At 72.1% G+C, this 16896-nt stretch overlaps 2 protein-coding genes across 2 annotated transcripts; one reads left to right on the forward strand and one right to left on the reverse strand.

Annotated features, from left to right (window-relative positions):
- Positions 1–1673: 1673 nt before the first annotated feature.
- On the forward strand, positions 1674–4669 carry ARSA (arylsulfatase A). The gene is made up of 8 exons (XM_037515190.2): positions 1674–2120; positions 2305–2545; positions 2625–2843; positions 2930–3099; positions 3310–3434; positions 3521–3648; positions 3753–3855; positions 3932–4669. Exons 1-8 carry the CDS (start codon positions 1903–1905, stop codon positions 4249–4251), a joined length of 1524 nt encoding a protein of 507 aa, XP_037371087.1. The 5' UTR covers positions 1674–1902; the 3' UTR covers positions 4252–4669.
- A 3695-nt stretch (positions 4670–8364) lies between these two features.
- MAPK8IP2 (mitogen-activated protein kinase 8 interacting protein 2) lies at positions 8365–15257 on the reverse strand. Its single transcript, XM_037515191.1, has 12 exons — positions 15193–15257; positions 14286–14391; positions 13173–13436; positions 12997–13090; positions 11701–12894; positions 11431–11506; positions 11136–11308; positions 10956–11065; positions 10393–10497; positions 10223–10293; positions 8691–8789; positions 8365–8442 (listed from the first exon to the last, which is right to left on the reverse strand). The coding sequence occupies exons 1-12, from the start codon at positions 15255–15257 to the stop codon at positions 8370–8372; spliced, it is 2430 nt and encodes an 809-aa protein (XP_037371088.1). The 3' UTR covers positions 8365–8369.
- Between the last annotated feature and the right edge of the window lie 1639 nt (positions 15258–16896).

Genomic DNA, 16896 nt, shown 5'->3' on the forward strand with positions numbered 1-16896 from the left:
CAGGAGCTCGCTGAAGACAGAGCCCACTTGGGTGAGGCTGCGGGAAGGTCAGGGGCCCCGGGCCTAACCGGTGTCAAGTGCGAGGTCCAGCTCACACAGACGGCAGGGGCGGGGGAGGCTGGGACCTCACTGGGGTCCGGTTCAGGCTGACTCCTTGCGGCTACCCTGCCCGGGGCGGGGCACAAACCTGCACTGGGTGGCGGGGTGAGGGGGCAGTGCGACCTGGGGGCTGCAGGAATGGCAGGTGCGGAGGGCTCTGGGGTGGCGCTTGGGGGCTTGGGTGTCAGCCAGTGCCAGTGCCAGCTGCGGCCACATGCTGGCACATGAGCAGCTGGCCTGCCTCCTGCCGGCCGGCCGGCCGGCACAGGCCTGGAGAGGGGCCTCTCACAGCCCTTGTCCTCGGTGCTGAAAGACCGGCCTGAGCCAGCTTTGCAAGGGCCTCCCTGAGTGTGGGCGTCAGTTCCAAATTAGCAAAGTCCCAGGCGTCCAGAGCCACCTCCCCCACCTGGCCGGCACCTCGCAGTGGGGCTCTGTCCCAAGCTGACTCTCCTGCCAGCTCCCGCAGCAATGCCAAAAAAGAACTCACGTCTCTAAAAGACTTGGCCGCCTGCAGAGCCCAGGCTTTGAACAAACATAGCCAGCAGCACACCCCCGCCTGGTCAGGGCCGGTGGCCGCCGCCCGAGTGCACAGGCCCAGTGGCTTCCAGAACGGCGCCAAGCATCTTGGACATCACAGCCACAGGATCCCGGAGGAGGAGGGCAGGGCTGGCGGCCCCGGAGAGGGAAGAAAGTGCTTTGGGTGGTGCCTTTTAATCTCCAATTCACAGCGCCGACCAGCTGTGACAGCTCCAATTACAGGTTCAAAGATTTCTGGGCCACAGAAAACTTTCTGTCCCACCACCCACCAGCGCTGCTCCCACGCACAGGCCTAGAAACCAGGCCCGGCGTGACCCCTGACGGCGGCAGGGCCTCCAGCCGCGCCTTCCCCTCCCTGCAAGGTCAGCAGGCGGGGTCCTGCCCTTCAAATTCTGCTCCCCAGCCAGGGCTGAGCTTCGGAGACCTCCTCCCGCCCCCCGGCTGGCGCCCCGGCCTTCTCCGCGCGCTGTCCCCCCGCGCCAGGGCCAGTAAGCCCCGGAACCCCCCAGTCCGGAGCCAGGGACTCCCCGGGCTTGCGGGGAAGGCGAGGCGAGGCCCTGGCAGGCGCTCTGGAGCGGGGGCTGCCCGCGGGGCGGCACTGGGGACCCGGGAAGCCGCCCGCCTGGGGCTGAAAGGCCAGGCCGCCGCAGCGAGGGCGCTGGACCGGGTCCCCGCGGGTCCCGGCGACGTCCTCCTGCCGGCGCCCCCCGGACCCGCGCGCGGCCACGGCCGCTCCCCGCGGGGCGCACGGGACACGCGCCTCGGCGCACCCCAGCGCCGAAGGGCCGCGGGAGGCCCGCGCCGGCCGTTGCCCCCCGCGCCCCCGCGCCCCCCCGCGCGGCCTCGGGACCTGCCCCCGCGCCCCGCCCCCACCAACCGCCCCGGCGCGGGGCGCGGCGCGCGCACGGCCCGCCCCCCACGGCGCCCCGCCCCGCGGCGCCGGGTCACGGGACAGGGCGGGGCGCGCCTCGGGAGCGGCGCGGGCTCGGCGGCGGCCCCGACCCTCCCCGGCCGCTAGGCCCGCGCCGCGCCGGCCGCTCCGCGACTGGGAGGGTCGGGCTGCCCGTCTCCGCGGCGCCTGGGACGGGCCCCAGGCTCGGCGCTCGGCTTCTGCGTTGGGATCTGCGAGACAGAGTCCGCGGCACCGAGGAGGGTCAGGGCCCGGGGTCTCCGGGGAGGGCGCCGCGGGCTCAGGGCCTGGGCCGAGCTTGGTGGGCCCCTCCCTGCCCCGGGTCTCTGGGGACGGGCCCGCCCGCGGCCTGGGCCATGGGGGTGCTGTGGGCCCTGGTTCTGGCCTTGGCCGCCAGCCTGGCCGCCGCCAGCCCCCCTAACATTCTGCTGATCTTCGCTGATGACCTGGGCTATGGAGACCTGGGGTCCTATGGGCACCCCAGTTCCACCACCCCCAACCTGGACCAGCTGGCTGCAGGGGGCCTGCGGTTCACAGACTTCTACGTGCCGGTGTCGCTGTGCACGCCCTCCAGGTGAGCCGCCCCAGGGGAGCTACCCTCGCTCGGGGTGACCGGCCTCAGGGGGCGCCGGCCTCCGCCCCGCCAGCCCACCCGTCGCCCCTGCGGACCCTGCAGCCAAGCCAGCTGTGGGATCTCCTCTCCCTTCCCTGCACCCCTTTCTGCTGGTTCCCTCTCATGGACCCGGACTCGCCCGCAGGGCCGCCCTCCTGACCGGCCGACACCCTGTGCGGATGGGCCTGTATCCTGGAGTCTTGGAGCCCAGCTCCCGGGGAGGGCTGCCCCTGGAGGAGGTGACCCTGGCCGAGGTCCTGGCTGCCCGCGGCTACCTCACAGGGATAGCTGGCAAGTGGCACCTCGGGGTCGGGCCTGAGGGGGCCTTTCTGCCTCCACATCAGGGCTTCCATCGTTTCCTGGGCATCCCGTACTCCCACGACCAGGTAAGCCTTGGGCACTTGCTGCCAACCTGCCCGCCTGGCCGGCCAGCCCGCACACCCCTGAGCGCTGCTGCTCCTGCAGGGGCCCTGCCAGAACCTCACCTGCTTCCCGCCGGCCACGCCCTGCGAGGGCAGCTGCGACCAGGGCCTGGTCCCCATCCCGCTGCTGGCCAACTTGACTGTGGAGGCTCAGCCGCCCTGGCTGCCGGGGCTGGAAGCCCGCTACGTGACCTTCGCGCGGGACCTCATGGCTGATGCCCAGCGCCAGGGCCGCCCCTTCTTCCTCTACTATGCGTCCCATGTGAGTGGCCCCGCCCTGCCCGTGCCCCGCCCCCTCGCCCAGCCCTGCCCTGCCCAGCAGAGGCTGAGCCTGGTCTCTGCCCCCAGCACACCCACTACCCACAGTTCAGTGGGCAGTCCTTTGTGGGGCGCTCCGGTCGGGGGCCGTTCGGCGACGCTCTGATGGAGCTGGATGCGGCAGTGGGGGCCCTGATGACGGCTGTAGGGGACCTAGGGCTGCTCGGGGAGACGCTGGTCATCTTCACTGCGGACAACGGGTAGGTGGGAGCCTGGACTGGCCCGCACCACTGAGTGTCAGCTGAGGGGGCGGGTGCTGGCCATCCTGGTGCCCACAGGCCACAAGCCCGTGGGTGCTGGTCTGGAAGGAGCGAGGTGCTGCCGCCCGTGGGGGTGTAGCTCAGAAGCCCGGGGCGGGCCCAGAGGACCCAGGCACAGCTGCTCCCGCCTGATGTCCTCCTTGTGTCCAGGCCTGAGACCATGCGGATGTCCCACGGCGGCAGCGCCGGGCTTCTGCGGTGCGGCAAGGGCACCACGTTCGAGGGAGGCGTCCGCGAGCCGGCCTTGGCCTTCTGGCCCGGCCACATCACCCCCGGTGCGTCTGCAGACCCTCCCGGGGTCCCGCCCACCGCCCATCACCCGCTTGGCCGCCGCAGCCACTGCACAGCCCTCTGCCCTCAGGTGTGACCCACGACCTGGCCAGCTCGCTGGACCTGCTGCCCACCCTGGCGGCCCTGAGTGGAGCCCCGCTGCCCAACGTCACCTTGGACGGCGTGGACCTCAGCCCGCTGCTGCTGGGCACGGGCAAGGTGGGGCAGCAGCCGGCGCGAGCATGGGGCGGCCTGGGTGGGGGCAGCGCCGGGCTCTGCTGTGGACAGCAGGCATCTGTGACCCTGGCCTGCTGCGCCCCCAGAGCCCCCGGGAGTCTGTCTTCTTCTACCCGGCCTACCCAGACGAGGTCCGTGGGGTCTTCGCCGTGCGGACTGGGAAGTACAAGGCTCACTTCTTCACCCAGGGTAACTCCCAACCCCACGACCCCCCAAGCCGAGCGCGGCCCTCCTCTCCTCTCACCCCGTGCTCGCCCGCCCCCAGGCTCCATCCACAGTGACACTACCGCAGACGCCGCCTGCCACGCCGCCAACCCCCTGACCGCCCACGAGCCTCCTCTGCTCTTCGACCTGTCGGTGGACCCCGGTGAGAACTACGACCTCCTAGGGGGCATGGCCGAGGTCTCCCCTGAGGCGTTGCAGGCCCTGAAGCAACTCCAGCTGCTCAAGGCCCAGTTCGATGCTGAGGTGGCCTTCGGCCCCAGCCAGATGGCTCAGGGCGAGGACCCAGCCCTGCAGATCTGCTGCCAGTCCAGCTGCAGCCCCCGGCCCGCCTGCTGCCGATGCCCTGAGCCCCAGGCCTAGCGCTCGCAGGGCCAGGCCAGGGCGCCCGCCCTGGGGGCCTGGTATACGAGGTGGTTTGTGCCTTAGAATGCCAATAACACCAGCTGGCACTTGTAAGTGTGATAATTCCTCTAATCTGGTGGTAACTGGGAGGTGAATGCTGTTTTCCTGTGTTACAAATGAGGAAACTGAGGGCTGGGGCATTCCAGCCAGACGGCTGAGGCCACCCAGCCAGTAAGGGCGACCTGGCCACAGGCACACCGCCCCTTGGTGACAACGCATTGGAGCTGTGAGAGTAGGTTGGGTCACAGGAGTAGTATGGGCCAGGGCTAGGGGTGGCAGGTGTGCAGTGTACCCCTAAGAGTCTGTTTCTCTCTGGGAGGGAGACTGGAGGCCCAGAAGCCAGCCGCCTCACCCTTGTCGGGGGCCACCCTGAAGTGGGTGCTGATCGCACCTCCCGGTGGACCCTCGTTCTCACTGACTCGCAGCGCCCCAGCCCGCCCAGCCGCCTCGGGCCACCCAGCTGCACCCCCACCTGCTTCCACCTGCACGCATCCCTCTGCCCGGCTTGCCTGTGTCCCATCAGAGCAGCTCCTGAGGTAGCCGGGCCGGCTCCCCGTCCACGCTGCCGAGATCCTATGGCAGCTCAGCTGCCCGACCATGCCTCACACTGGCCTCTGCCGAGGGGCCTCCTGGCCCGGGTGTGGTCCTCGCGGGATCCCCTGGGCATGTCGATAGCTCCGGCACGTGCACCCCATGGGGTGCGGCCTGGTGTGTGCCGGGGCCCAGAGGGGCCAAACGGTGGCCTTTTCAGCGTGAACAATGCCCCCCCAGAGGGCTGGAACCAGTCACACCCCGGTGTGGTCCAGGTGAACCCAGACCCCAAGGGGTCCCTTGAGGACCCCGCCCTCCTCCAGAGCTCACCAGGAGAAAGTAGCCCTGGGCGGGTCTGCACTTGGGCCTGGAGCCCCTGTGGGACTCCCCCGTTTCGCTCTGCACCAGGGCCTGCTGTGTCGGGGTGCCCCACGGCCTCTCCCGAGTGGCTGCACTGCCCCGGAGGGGGTGGCCCTGCTGTGCCGCCTGCAGGTGCCTTGGCCCAGGATGAGGGCAGGGGAGGCGGCGCAGCACTGACCATGCCCAGGCCCCTCCCCAGTGCGCGCAGTGGGAGTGGGGGTGTTTGAGGTGGAATGCGCCCGGGGGGTGTGTGGGGCAGCATGGACTGTCAGAGGGGCCTGGCCGTGGCCCTCGGTGCTCCTGGCCGGCGCAGGAGCCGAGCACCAGACTCAGACCTGGAATCTCAGCGGGGTGGGGGGGGGAGGGAGGGAAGGTGCTGCCTCATGGGGTGGAGTGTGGCTGTGCCCAGGGCACACAGCTGCGGGGTGCTCTGTCTGGGTGGGGAGGTGGAGACACAGGCCAAGAGGAGCCGCGCACTTCACCTTCCATTGGGATGAAAATGTAGCTGAGCACCAGGAAGGGGGCGCTGGCGCTGCAAGGGCCCAGCCTGGGTGGAGCGGCAGGCCGCAGGGGTGTGGAGCCAGCCCGTGAGCCGCCTCCTCCTGTCCCTGCCATTTGCTCTGCGTTTGCCGGCAGACTTGCTTCAATCTCACTGTTCGGGCAAACATGCCCCGCATGTGCACGGCCCAGCTCCACGTTCCGACGCCTTGCGGTGCCCACAGCCCTTCCCTTCTGCACCTTCTCCTGCGACCCGGGCCCTAGGGGTGGCTCCTGGAGCCCCCGCCCCACCCGTGCCAACCCGCCACCCCTCCAGGGGAGAGGCCAAGCTGAACAGCACAACCCTCTGTACAGCCACCCTGAGCAAAGTGCCCTGTGACCAGCTGCCCAGGAGGGCTGGCAGCCATGGCCAGCAGATGAGCCCCACCCGGCCTAGCGCCCTCAGGGTGGCCTCCCCAGGTGTCTCCTGCAAGAGGGTGGCAGGGCCTGGGTTGCCCCGCAGGCTACAGTCCGGCATCTGGAGAGGTTCGACGTGCCGGCCGGTGAGTTCAAAGGCCCACCTGCTTTTGTCTGGTCCAAATTTGCGCAAAGGAAATAAAACCAAAGTTACCTTTGTCGCGGACTCAAGTGATGGCAGAGAGGCTTCGGGGCAAGTGGTTTCAGCCTCCTCTGTTCAGAGCTCCCTGTGCTTGGGAGGGAGGGCCCACCGGGCCACTGTGGTCCCTCAGTCTGCGCAGCTGCAGGAGGGCGCACGCGTCTGAACCGGTCAAGGCTGTGAGGCCCCCAGGGCGTGTTCAGGGAGAGGCCCCACCCCTGCCCCATGTGTCCACCTGCCCCCCATGCCAGCTCCCACCTGCCTCTATGGAGTGCTGATGCCCCGCAGCCCCAGGGTGGGGAGGGTCTTCCCCCAGGTCCCCTGGGGCTGCACTCTGCCCTGTGCCTTTCAGTGCCAGAACCAGCGCCAGCCGCAACCCGTCAGACACGGGGCTGGACCTCGGACCTCAGCCGGCTAGGCCGGGCCTCCTGCTCTGAGAAAAGGCTGGACACCCCTGTGGGTGGGTGGTTCAGGGAGAAACGACCCCACCTTGACTTCCCTGCCACCTCCCTCTTGCCCAACACTGCAGCGCTCGGCGGGGTGTTTTCAGAGCCAGCCGCCTGCCCCCTTGTCTGCTGGGAACAGAGCAGCGCTCGGAGCTGGCGCAGCCCGCATGGCCAGGAGGCCGGGGCCGCGGGGGGCTGAGGTACCTCTGGGCAATGGGCTGAGAAGCAGGTGCTGGGCCTTGGCACCAGGAGACGAGGCCAAGGGAAGGGCGGGGCCGTGAGCACCCAGGATGGGCAGGGGCAAGGCCAGCAAGAGCAGAACATGGTGTCTGGGGTGCAGCCGGGCTAGGGGGGTGGCACAAGCAAGGTGGGCAGGTGCGAGGGCTCTCCCAAAGGATAGTGAGCCAAGTAAGGGGGGCCAAGTGTAGCCAACGGGTGGAGGAAGGCTGATGGCACAGAAATGGGGAGATGATTGGAGAGGGGGAGCTGAGCCCAGCCGGGCGGGGGGGGGCATCTGTACCCCCCTGGTGGTTGAGGACAGCAGAAGGAGGTAGGTGGGGGGCCCAGCTGGGCCCACCATGGGCCAATGCCCTAGGCCCCGTACAGGGGGTCGCCAGCCTCAGGCCCACCCCAGGTGCTGCCCCCTGCCTGGACTTTGCTGACCCCTGGTGGTGGCCTCCGCCTGCATCCGGCGGGGCCTGACTTCACAGCTGCAGCTCTGAGGTCCCGAGCAGTTGTGTTGCCCTTGCTGGTGTCCCTGCCTCAGGGTGTCTGCGGGGCTGCCCATCATGGGCCGGCTGCCCCCTGGAGGCGCTGGCCTGAGAGCTGGCCCTCCGGGGCAAGGCCCGGCCTCATGTGCACAGTTCTTTACGCGCCAGGTTAAGGCCTGAGCAAGTTGGCGGCACCCAAACGCATGCACCCGCCGGGCTCAGTGGCAGGGGGCCCTTCGGGGGCTCAGCTCCCCGCTGGCCACTCCAGTGTATTTGGGAAGAGCCCCATGGAGCGCCGGGGACCTTGCGGGTTCCGGAGAGCACTGAGAGGAGCTCCCGGCTGCGCCAGCTGGGCCGCGCCCACCATGGAGAGCACCCGGCCCCCCAAACACAGTCGGGGCCACACGAAGCAGAGTTTATTGAGGTGCAGGCTGCGGGCAGGGTTGCGGCGGCAAAGCGGGCGCTGGGGTGGCCAGGGCCCGGGGCAGGGCACCCCCCCAGTGGTGGCCAGGGACTCGGGCTGAGCCTCAGAACCACACCTAGTCTCCCCAAGGCCCTTCTGGGGGCCCCCTGGCTGCGCCCCTCTGGGCTGTGATGGGGCAGTGTGTAAGACCCCCTCTGTCTCCACAGTCAAGGATAGGAGGTCCCTCGATTTTTACTATAAAAATTAAAATCCCTTTATAAGCCGCAGGGCGGGCGCGGCTCACAGGGGGCCGGGGCGGCACCTACATCCTCACCTCCCTCAACAGCCCTCCCAGACTGACCCAGAGGTGAGAGCAGAGGGCAGGGGCGGGGCGGGCGCAGTGGGGCGGGGGCGGCCAGGGGCGCGGGCTCGGGAAAGCGCGGCCAGGGGCGGGTCCCCCAGCAGTGGCAGCCCCGCGTGCCCTCAGTCCTGCCGCGAGCCTCTGGGGCGTCCCCAGCAGCGCGGGCGGGCGGCTACTCCAGGTAGATGTCCTCTGTGGGGCAGGCGTAGGCCAGGTGCTCCTGGTAGTACTCGAGGAAGGCGCGGCTGCGGGGGCAGGTCTCAGGCCTCACGCACACGCCGGTCCCCCGCACCCCCCACTTGGTCCCCGCGTCCAGCCCCACCCCCTACCCCCTCCACCTTGGAAAGAAACGCCGCCCACCTCCTCTGACCTCCCCTCCCTCCTGCCCAAACTGCGGGGCTCAGCTCCCGCGGGCCTCCCGGCAACCTCCTCCAGCTCGGAGGCCTGGGCCCTCCCGCCCCTGCCCACCCTGCCCACCCCCGAGCCCTCTCACCCCACGCTCTGGGCCACTGGCCTCATGGACTCTTGGGACACGAAGACGTGGCAGGCGAAGCGGCTCAGCAGCGGGTGTTTGGTGATGAAGCCGAAATAGCTGCGGGAGCGGCCGGAGGGGTCAGCGCACACCCACCTCAGGGGCGCAGGGGCCGACAGAGGCTGGGCACCCGGCTGCCGGGCCCTCATGCCCGCTGCCCAGGCTGCCCTGCAGACGCCGTCCAGACCAGCCCCTCCCACACTCGTCCAGACTCTAGTAGGAACGAGGCTCCGAGAAGGGCCGAAGGGCCCCCAGCCCCCGGGCACCCGGCCAGGATGGCCTCCCGGACGGAGCACGCTGCCCCGCCTCACACGGCCCAGGCTCCTGGCGTGGACGAGCTGGCCCTCACCACGGGCCTGCGCTGAGCTCGGGGGGCCTGGCCGGACAGCAGCTCCCCAGCACCCTCACACCCTCGGAAGCCCCAGCGGACCCTCCCGTGCTCAGGACCAGCCCTGGGTCGGGGTCCAGCCTGGAGGCCTGGGCCTGTGGCGCCTGCTCCCCCCAGCGAGGAGGAGGAGCAGCTCCATCCCCAGCCCATGCCCTACAGCAACCCCTGGGCGGCCACCTGGACCCTCCCTCCCAGCAGAGAAGCGGGGGAGGGTCGACCCCACCCAGCAGAGACGGCCTCCCGGGCTTTCCACAGACATGTCCCATGACCCGAGGCCCAGCCCCCCACAGCACTGTGCCCTCCCTGGACCCGCTCGCCCGGGTGGCCTGCTGCCCCGACACCCCCATGCACCGAGCCTCTGGCCAGGCCCTCTCTGGTTGCCTCTTCCTATCCTGTCCTGGGCCACTGGACCCCAGCAGGCAGGCCTTTGGGCCGTGGGAAGCCTGTGGCCCAGCCCCGCTGTCACGGCGCCGCCCTCATGCCCACCTCCTCTCCTCGCCAGCTGCGGAGCCCTAAGACCTAGCCGCCCGCAGTTCCCTCCCCCACCCACAGCAGCGCGCAAGCCACCGGTGGGCCGCCCGCTGCCCGCCTTGCTCCTCTCCTTGGGGGCTCCCGTCTGCCCAGCGCCAGGCAGCTCGAGCCTCAGTTTCCCTCCAGGCACCCAGGCCTGTCCCACCTCCCACAGGCCTCCGGGCATGTCCCGGGCCTCCGCAGCCCTGACCGCGCGGGGCCTGCACGTCACACTGTGGCCCCGCCATTCAGGCCAGGTGCAAAAGCCACGGCCCGGTCAGGACACCGACCTGACACCCCCACAGCGGACCCCCGGCCTCTGCCATCACCCATAGCTTAGGCCTGGCTGGTTCCCACCCACCCCTGCTTGACCTTGGAGGCTCGGGGAGGGGTGTCCAGTCGTCCCCTCACAGGCCTGACCCCTAGAGCCCCCGGACGCCCTGGCCTCACAGGGGCTGGCAGCACCATGGCCTGCCTGTCTGTCTGTCCCCCATCCGGACCGGTGGGCCTGACCCTGCCTCCGAGCGGGCGCCACATGCAGTCAGTGCATGGCACCAAGTGGGTGCGGGTGGGTGGGCGCCGAGGCTGGGCTCACCAGCTGTTGCGGGGGTGGCAGCCGCAGAAGGAGATGTTCTTCATCTGGAAGAAGTGGCTGCAGTGCTGGAACTAGAGCGGAGGGCACGTGAGCCGGGGCCCCCCGGCCCGCCCACTGCCTCCCATGCGCCTTCCCGCCACTCCCTCCTGGCCCCCTGTCAGGGTCCCCACCTCGGGCCCTCCACTCAGGCTCAGCTTGACCCCCCGAAGAGAAATCTCAAGATCACAGGAGGCAGGAGGACGCAGGTGGACGGTCAGCTTCCGGGCAGTGGCGATCTGGAGAGAGGACAGAGAAGGCCTCAGGGTCTCGCCAAAGATGGAACACTGGCCAGGGCCCGACGCCGACCCTAGGACGCCAGTTGGGCCTGCTCAGCCCTCGCTCACGGGCCCAGGTCACGCGGACACCCAGCCTGCCCACCCCTTCTCCTGTCCCAGGCAGGCCCGCGGCCCCACCAGCTCTGGCCGCCTCCCGGAGCTGAGCCTGCAGCCGGCGGTGCAAGCAGGTGAGTCCAGGGAAGGGCTGCCAGGGGAGGCCCCGATTTCAGATTAGGAGGGGGTGGGCTGCGGGGGCAAGGGGCCAGGGGGAAGGTGTGGCCCCCCTGAACTGGCCAGGAGGCCCTAAGGTGACGGGCGTCAGCCGCCAAGCTCTGCACAGGCCAGTGGGCCCGCAAAGCCTCCGGGGCCCCCGCGGAGCATGGCAGCAGCCCGGTGGTCAGCCTGGCGGTCCCACTCACCTTCTGCATGGCCGCGCACAGGATGCCGTTGCCCTGGTGACAGGGCACCTCCACCGAGCCCAGGAACTGCACGTCGAACCGCTCCACCCAGCAGGGGCCGCGCTTGCTCCCTGGGGGGTCACACGAGGGGTCAGAGGGCAGGGGGCAGGGGTGGCCAGCTCCCCGGGGAGGGGGCCTCACCCAGCAGGTCCTTGGCCGGGCCGGGCACCGCGTGGGCATAGAAGGCAGGGAAGACGCCGCGCTCTCCCGTGCGCATGTTGAAGCCCCGGAACCAGAAGTCGTCCTCCTCGGCCTCCACCAGCACTGGGTCGTCCACGTCCAGCTCCAGCTCGTCCGGGTGGCGGGGGATGAACCTGGCCGGGAGCCTGAGGGTGGGCGGGTGCCTGGGGGGGGACCTGGGGGGTGCCTGGGGGGAGCCTGAGGGTGGGGGAGGGGACCTGGGGGGAGCCCGAGGGCAGGGCCGGGGGACATGTACCTGAACACCGCCCGGTGGGTTTGTTCTCGCTCCTCCCCATTGACCAGGCAGGAAAAAAGGCCGAAGGACTCAGTGCCTGAGACAGGGCGGGAGAAGGACTCAGGGCAGGGGGGAGGGGCTGAGCCAAGCCCCCCCCACCCCACCCCCGGCCTGCGGGCCCGCCCACGCCGCTCGGGATGCGGGAGCGGCCTGGTGCTGGGGCGAGGGCTGTGCCCGGCCCTGACCACCTCGGGACCTCGGGGAAGGCCCCTGCCCGCCGCCGCCACTCACTGGAGGAGCGGGAGGTGCTGTTCACGAAGACGTTGAGGAACTTCTTGGAGAAGGTGAGGTCGGGGCTGTCGGGGGAGCTGTCCTCGGGGCCCGGGCCTCCGCCCAGCAGCGCGGCCCCCGGCTCCTCCTCGCTGGCCTCGCCCCCGCTGTCCTCGCTGTCGGCGCCCAGGCCGCAGCGCCGCAGGCTCACGAGCTCCAGCTGCGTGTGCTCGTCCACCACCAGCGTGTACTTGACGGCGTCGTACACCAGCGAGGCGTCCAGGGGCGCGGGCGCGGCCCCGCGGGGCCCGTCCTCGGCGTCCTCGGCGTCCTCGGCGTCCTCGTCCTCCTCCGAGCAGGCGGCGGAGCAGGCGCGGCCGGGGCGCGGCCCGCGGCCCGCGGCGGCCCACAGCGGCGTGATGGTGTCCCGCGTGGGGTTGCTGAGGAAGAGGCAGGGCCCGGGCTGCGCGGGGCCCGGCCGCGGGGCGCAGGGCGCGGGGGGCGGCGACGCGCACAGCGTCTCCATGTCCACCAGCTCCACCCCGCCGGGTCCCGCCAGCGCCTCGGCGGCCTCGGGGGCGCGGCCGGCCGGCGCCTCGGGCTCCCCCGCGGGCCGCGGCGCGGGGGACAGGCACTGGCCGGGGCAGCGGATGGGCGAGGAGCCCTCGGAGATCATGCGGCTGACGAGGTTGCTGAGCAGCCAGGGCGAGTCGGCGTCCTCGCTGAGGTCCGGCTCCGACTCGGAGCCCGACTCGTACTCGCTGTTGGTGTCGTCGGGGCCCACGGGCAGGAAGGCCGGGCGGCGCGGGGGCGCGCCGGGCGCCTCGGGCTCGGGCTCGGGCTCCGAGGCGGGCGAGGACGCCTCCTCGATGGAGTTGGTGAGGTGCGAGGAGCGGCCGCTGCTGCTGCTGCCGCCGTCACTGCTCAGCTCCAGCTCCGTCTCGGAGATGGAGGAGATCATGCGCCCCAGGCGCGCGCCCCCCGCGCCCTCCGAGTCCGAGCCGGGCGAGGACAGCTCCTGGCTGCTGCGCCGGCCCCCGCGGCCCCCGCTGGACCGGCTCCCCAGGTCAGCCTCGATGCCAGGATCCGAGGAAGGTGAGGCCCCCTCCGCCGCCGCGGGCCCCGGAGGCCGGTTCCCCTCGCAGTCGCAGCCGGGGTGCACAGGCGCCGGCTCCCCGCCGGGGCTCGGGCCGGGCGACCGGAGCAGCGCCGGCTCTGCGGGGCAGGGGCTCGCTGCAGCCACACCCTGGGCTCGCCGCCCCCCTCCGCCGCCCCGCGCCCCCAGCGCCCCCCCAGAGCCCCTGCCGCGCCCCTCACCTGGGAGCGCCTCTGGGGGTGGGGAGCACAGCAGGGTCTCCCGCCAGGGGGCTGGGCGCGCGGGGGCGAAGCCTCCGTTGTTGTTGAGGGAATCCTGAGGGGGACCCGGCTCAGTCTGGGGGCGCAGGGCCGCGGCTGGGCGGGCTGAGCGCCGGGCGGCGGGGTCTGGGTCTCACCTGGGCGCCCAGGGTGGTCAGCTGCAGCGTGGTGGGCCGGTGCTTGAGGGGCTCCTCCGGCGAGGGGGAGGGGATCAGGGGCCTCGAGGCCGGGGCCGCCGAGCCGGGGCCCTCCCCGCCCTCCCCGTCCCCCCCCTCCCCGTCCTCCCCCTCGTCGTCCTCGTCCTCGTCCTCGTTGTCGTCGATCATCTCAAACTCCTGGAAGTCGTCCTGGAAGGAGCAGATGGGGTGCGGCTGCTGCGCGCGGCCCAGGGAGAGGCTGTCCTGCAGGAGAGAGAGGGCGAGTGGGCCGGGGCCGGGGGCCGGGGGGCTGCAGGCCCGCCCGGCCTGCACGGGGCGCTCTGCTTCCAAGTGAGTCAGCCCGAGCCTGGGCACAGACTCTCGGGGGCCGGCCCAGCTGCCAGCCGGGTCTCACCCCAGCTCTGGCTGGTGTGCTGGCAGCTCTCCCTTCCTACGGCTGTCACAGAATCCACAGCCGGTGCTGCTGTCGCCCCAGGGCCAGCCCCAGGCGCAGGGGTGCTAGCTGCTCCCCAGACAGCCCTCGGGGAGCACAGCCGAGGCCTGGGCGGCTCCTCCCTTCCAGGCCCACCTGCCCCCAGGACACCGGTGCCTGGTGTGGAGCTCCCCAGGCCTCTCCAGCGCCCCCCGCGTCCTCCTGTCAGAGTCCCACGCCACATGCGTGCGTCTCTCCTGCTGGCTCAGGCAAGGCCACCCCGTTCTGGCCTAGAGCAGCTGGGCCAGCACTCCCCACGGGCGGCTGCTCAGAAATGCTCTTGAATGAAGAGAACCCCCAGGACGGGAGGGCGGGGGGGGCAGCAGGACGTGGGGAGGAAAGAGTTCCGGGGTGGAGGGGTGAGGCGGGCAGGACTGAGCAGGGGCTGGGGGCCAGGGCAGCCCCTCTGGGAGGACCCAAGCAGAGGCACGTCGCCCTCCCAACTAGCAGCTGATGGCGCTGGGGCCGCCGCAGGCCCTGGGCGGGGGCCCACACTCGTTCAAAAAAGAGAGGTTTCATATCAGGAGGCAACGGGAGCCGGGCGACCAGGGGGCTTCTCGGCTCAAGCCTGAGCCCAGCCCCCCGGCCGCAGCTCCTGGGGAGGCCCTGCCGAGCCCCACCTTCTCACAGTGGTCGGAGTCGTAGCTGAGGCCCAGGCCGCAGTCGTCGGTGATCTCGGACAGATCTTCATCGTCAAATTCCTCCAGGCTTATGTCCTGGGGCGGCCTGGGGGTTGGGTCAAAGGGCAAGCACAGAGCCCCAAAGTCAGAGACCCGCTGGGGCAGCGGGGCAGCCCGGCCTGTCAGCACCGGTGTCCTCTAGAGCCCCTGCTCTCCAGGGCTCCCCAGGGCGGGAGCAGTGGCCACCCCAGGGAGCCACAGATCGGCCCTGGGGCTGGCAGCCTCTCCTCCCTCAGGCTCCTCCCTGCTAAGCTCCAGGCCCGGCTCTGGCCTCAGCCCTCGGGGAGTCAGGCTGAAGGGGGTGGGGGCTGGCGCTGCAGCCGCAGGAGAGGGTCAAGTCTGTGGAGGGCAGAGTCTGGGCAGCGTGTCTCCCCCCCTGGGCTGCAGCTGCCCCCCCAGCCGCTCCCCACCCGCGGGGAGCCTTCCCTTCCCCCAGGTCTCCAGGTTGATGTGAACGTCCGTTGCTGAGCCCTTGGGTCAAGCCAAAAAGGCCCAGCGAGGCCGGAAGGACAGGGCTGAGCACAGAGGTCGAGCTCGGAACCCCCGGACAGGGCTCTGGCGGCGGCCAGGCCTCCCCCGAGGGGCCTCCCGGCTGGGTGCGGCCCGTTCCCGCGGGACTGGGGGCGGGGGGGGGTGCAGGGGCCGGCGGGGAGGGGGCGCCGCCGCCCGCGGGGAGACCCCGCGGGGCACGGGGCGCGGGCGGGGTCGAGGAGGCGCAGAGCCAGGGCCTGGGCTGGGTCCCCGCGGCGATGGGGGTGGGGTGGCGGGGCCGGCGGCCCTGGGGGCGCGGGGGCGCGGGGGCGCGGCGGGGGGCCTGCCGGGCCGGCGGGGGCGCCGGGGCGCGTACCTGCAGCCCGGCGGCGACAGCGAGTGGAAGGTGGAGAGCGAGAACATCTCCGCGCGGTCCGCCATCTTCTCCGGGAGGCTCCGGCGCGGGGGAGGGGAGCAGCCGGCGCCCCGCGCGCCCTCGTCGCTCCCTCCGGGCCGGCGCGCCCCAGTCGCCGCGTGACACGCCCTGCGGCACCGCCGCGCTCCTCGGCCGCGGGCTGCGCGGGGGCGGGCGCGGGGGCGCGGGGCGCGGGCTGGAGGGAGGCGCCGGCTGGACTGCGCGGCTGCCGCGGGGGCTCGGTGTGCGGTTTGTTTTGGGGGGCGGGGGCAGGTGGGACGCGACGGGCGGCGCGGCGCGGCGCGGAGGGGGGTCTGCGGCGCCGGGAGCGGCGGGGGGCGCCGGGGGGCGCCGGGGAGCGGCGGGGCCGGGGGGCGCCGGGGAGCGGCGGGGCCGGGGGGCGCGCGGGGAGCGGCGGGACCGGGGGCGCCCGGGAGCGGCGGGGCGCGCGGGGGCGCCGGGGAGCGGCGGGGGGCGCCGGGGCGCGCGGGGGGCGCCGGGGAGCGGCGGGGCGCGCGGGGGGCGCCGGGGAGCGGCGGGGAGCGTCGGGGCGCGCGGGGAGTGGCGGGGAGCGCCGGGGGGCTCCGGGGAGCGAAGGGGCGCCGGGGAGCGAAGGGGCGCGCGGGGGGCGCCGGGGAGCGGCGGGGCGCGCGGGGGGCGCCGGGGCCGGGGGGCGCGCGGGGAGCGGCGGGGCCGGCGCTGTCCGCCCCGGGGTGCTGACTCGCGGCCGGCGCTGTCCCGCGGAGGGTGCTGCCCGGCGGGCGCCGACTCTCGCTCACACAGGCGCCGGCAGCGGCGGCCCGGGTCCCCGAGGGCGGCGGCGGACAGGGCCCCCCCGGAATGCCGGCCCGGTCAGCGCGCGTGGCCACGCAGGGCCGCGGCTGCAGCTTCTGCGGGAGCAGCCGCGGCGCGGCCGGCGGGGCGGGGCGGGGCGGGGCGGGGGGGGGCGTCCCCACTGCGGCGGCTCTGCCGGGCGCCCGCGTCCGTGTGGGGAGCGCCGGCTGCTGCGTCCGCCCGCAGGGAGTCGGGGCCGGGGCGCCGGCGCTGGGCTCGGGGCTGGTGGGCAGCGGCCCAGTGACTCAGCCCTTCTCCTGGGTGTAAATCAGGCCCCGCAGCCCTTTGTCTAAACCGCCTGAGGCCGCAGGGCTTGACGGTCAGCGCAGGACGGGCTGGTGCCGTGGGGGCGGGGGTGACACTGCTCTTCAGGGGCAAAATCCCAGCCCAGGGAGGGCCTCGGGGACAGGGCGCTCGCTGCCGGGCCCTGGCCACAGCCGCGCGGCACCTCAGTTGCGCTGTTTTTCCAAGGACAACGTTCAGGACTTTGTCCCTCCCTGGCTAGGAGAGGATGGGAGGGCGCCTCCCCGTCCCGCCTCTGTGCCCCGCCACGCTCCAAGCACAGCACCTGGCCTGGGGGGACTGTGGGCTCTCGGCCCGCGGTGCTGGTCCGCCTGACCCCACCCCCACACGGGACACGCAAGCCTGGACGCTGCAACCACGCCTGGGCTTGGTATTTCTTCCCGGAGTCCACTAAAAGTTTGGTCCCGAGGTCCCATATTTACTTTCAGTCCTGAGCTTTTTGGTCATCAAACCAGTTAACTCGGACACCCGCACCCACGACCCACCCAATGCCGGTCAGTCGGCCCGTCCCTGACTTCTCGCCCACCG

This window comes from Talpa occidentalis, unplaced genomic scaffold, assembly GCF_014898055.3.
Source record: "Talpa occidentalis isolate TD23 unplaced genomic scaffold, MPIMG_talOcc4v2.1 talOcc4.16, whole genome shotgun sequence".
Taxonomy (NCBI): Eukaryota; Metazoa; Chordata; class Mammalia; order Eulipotyphla; family Talpidae; genus Talpa; species Talpa occidentalis.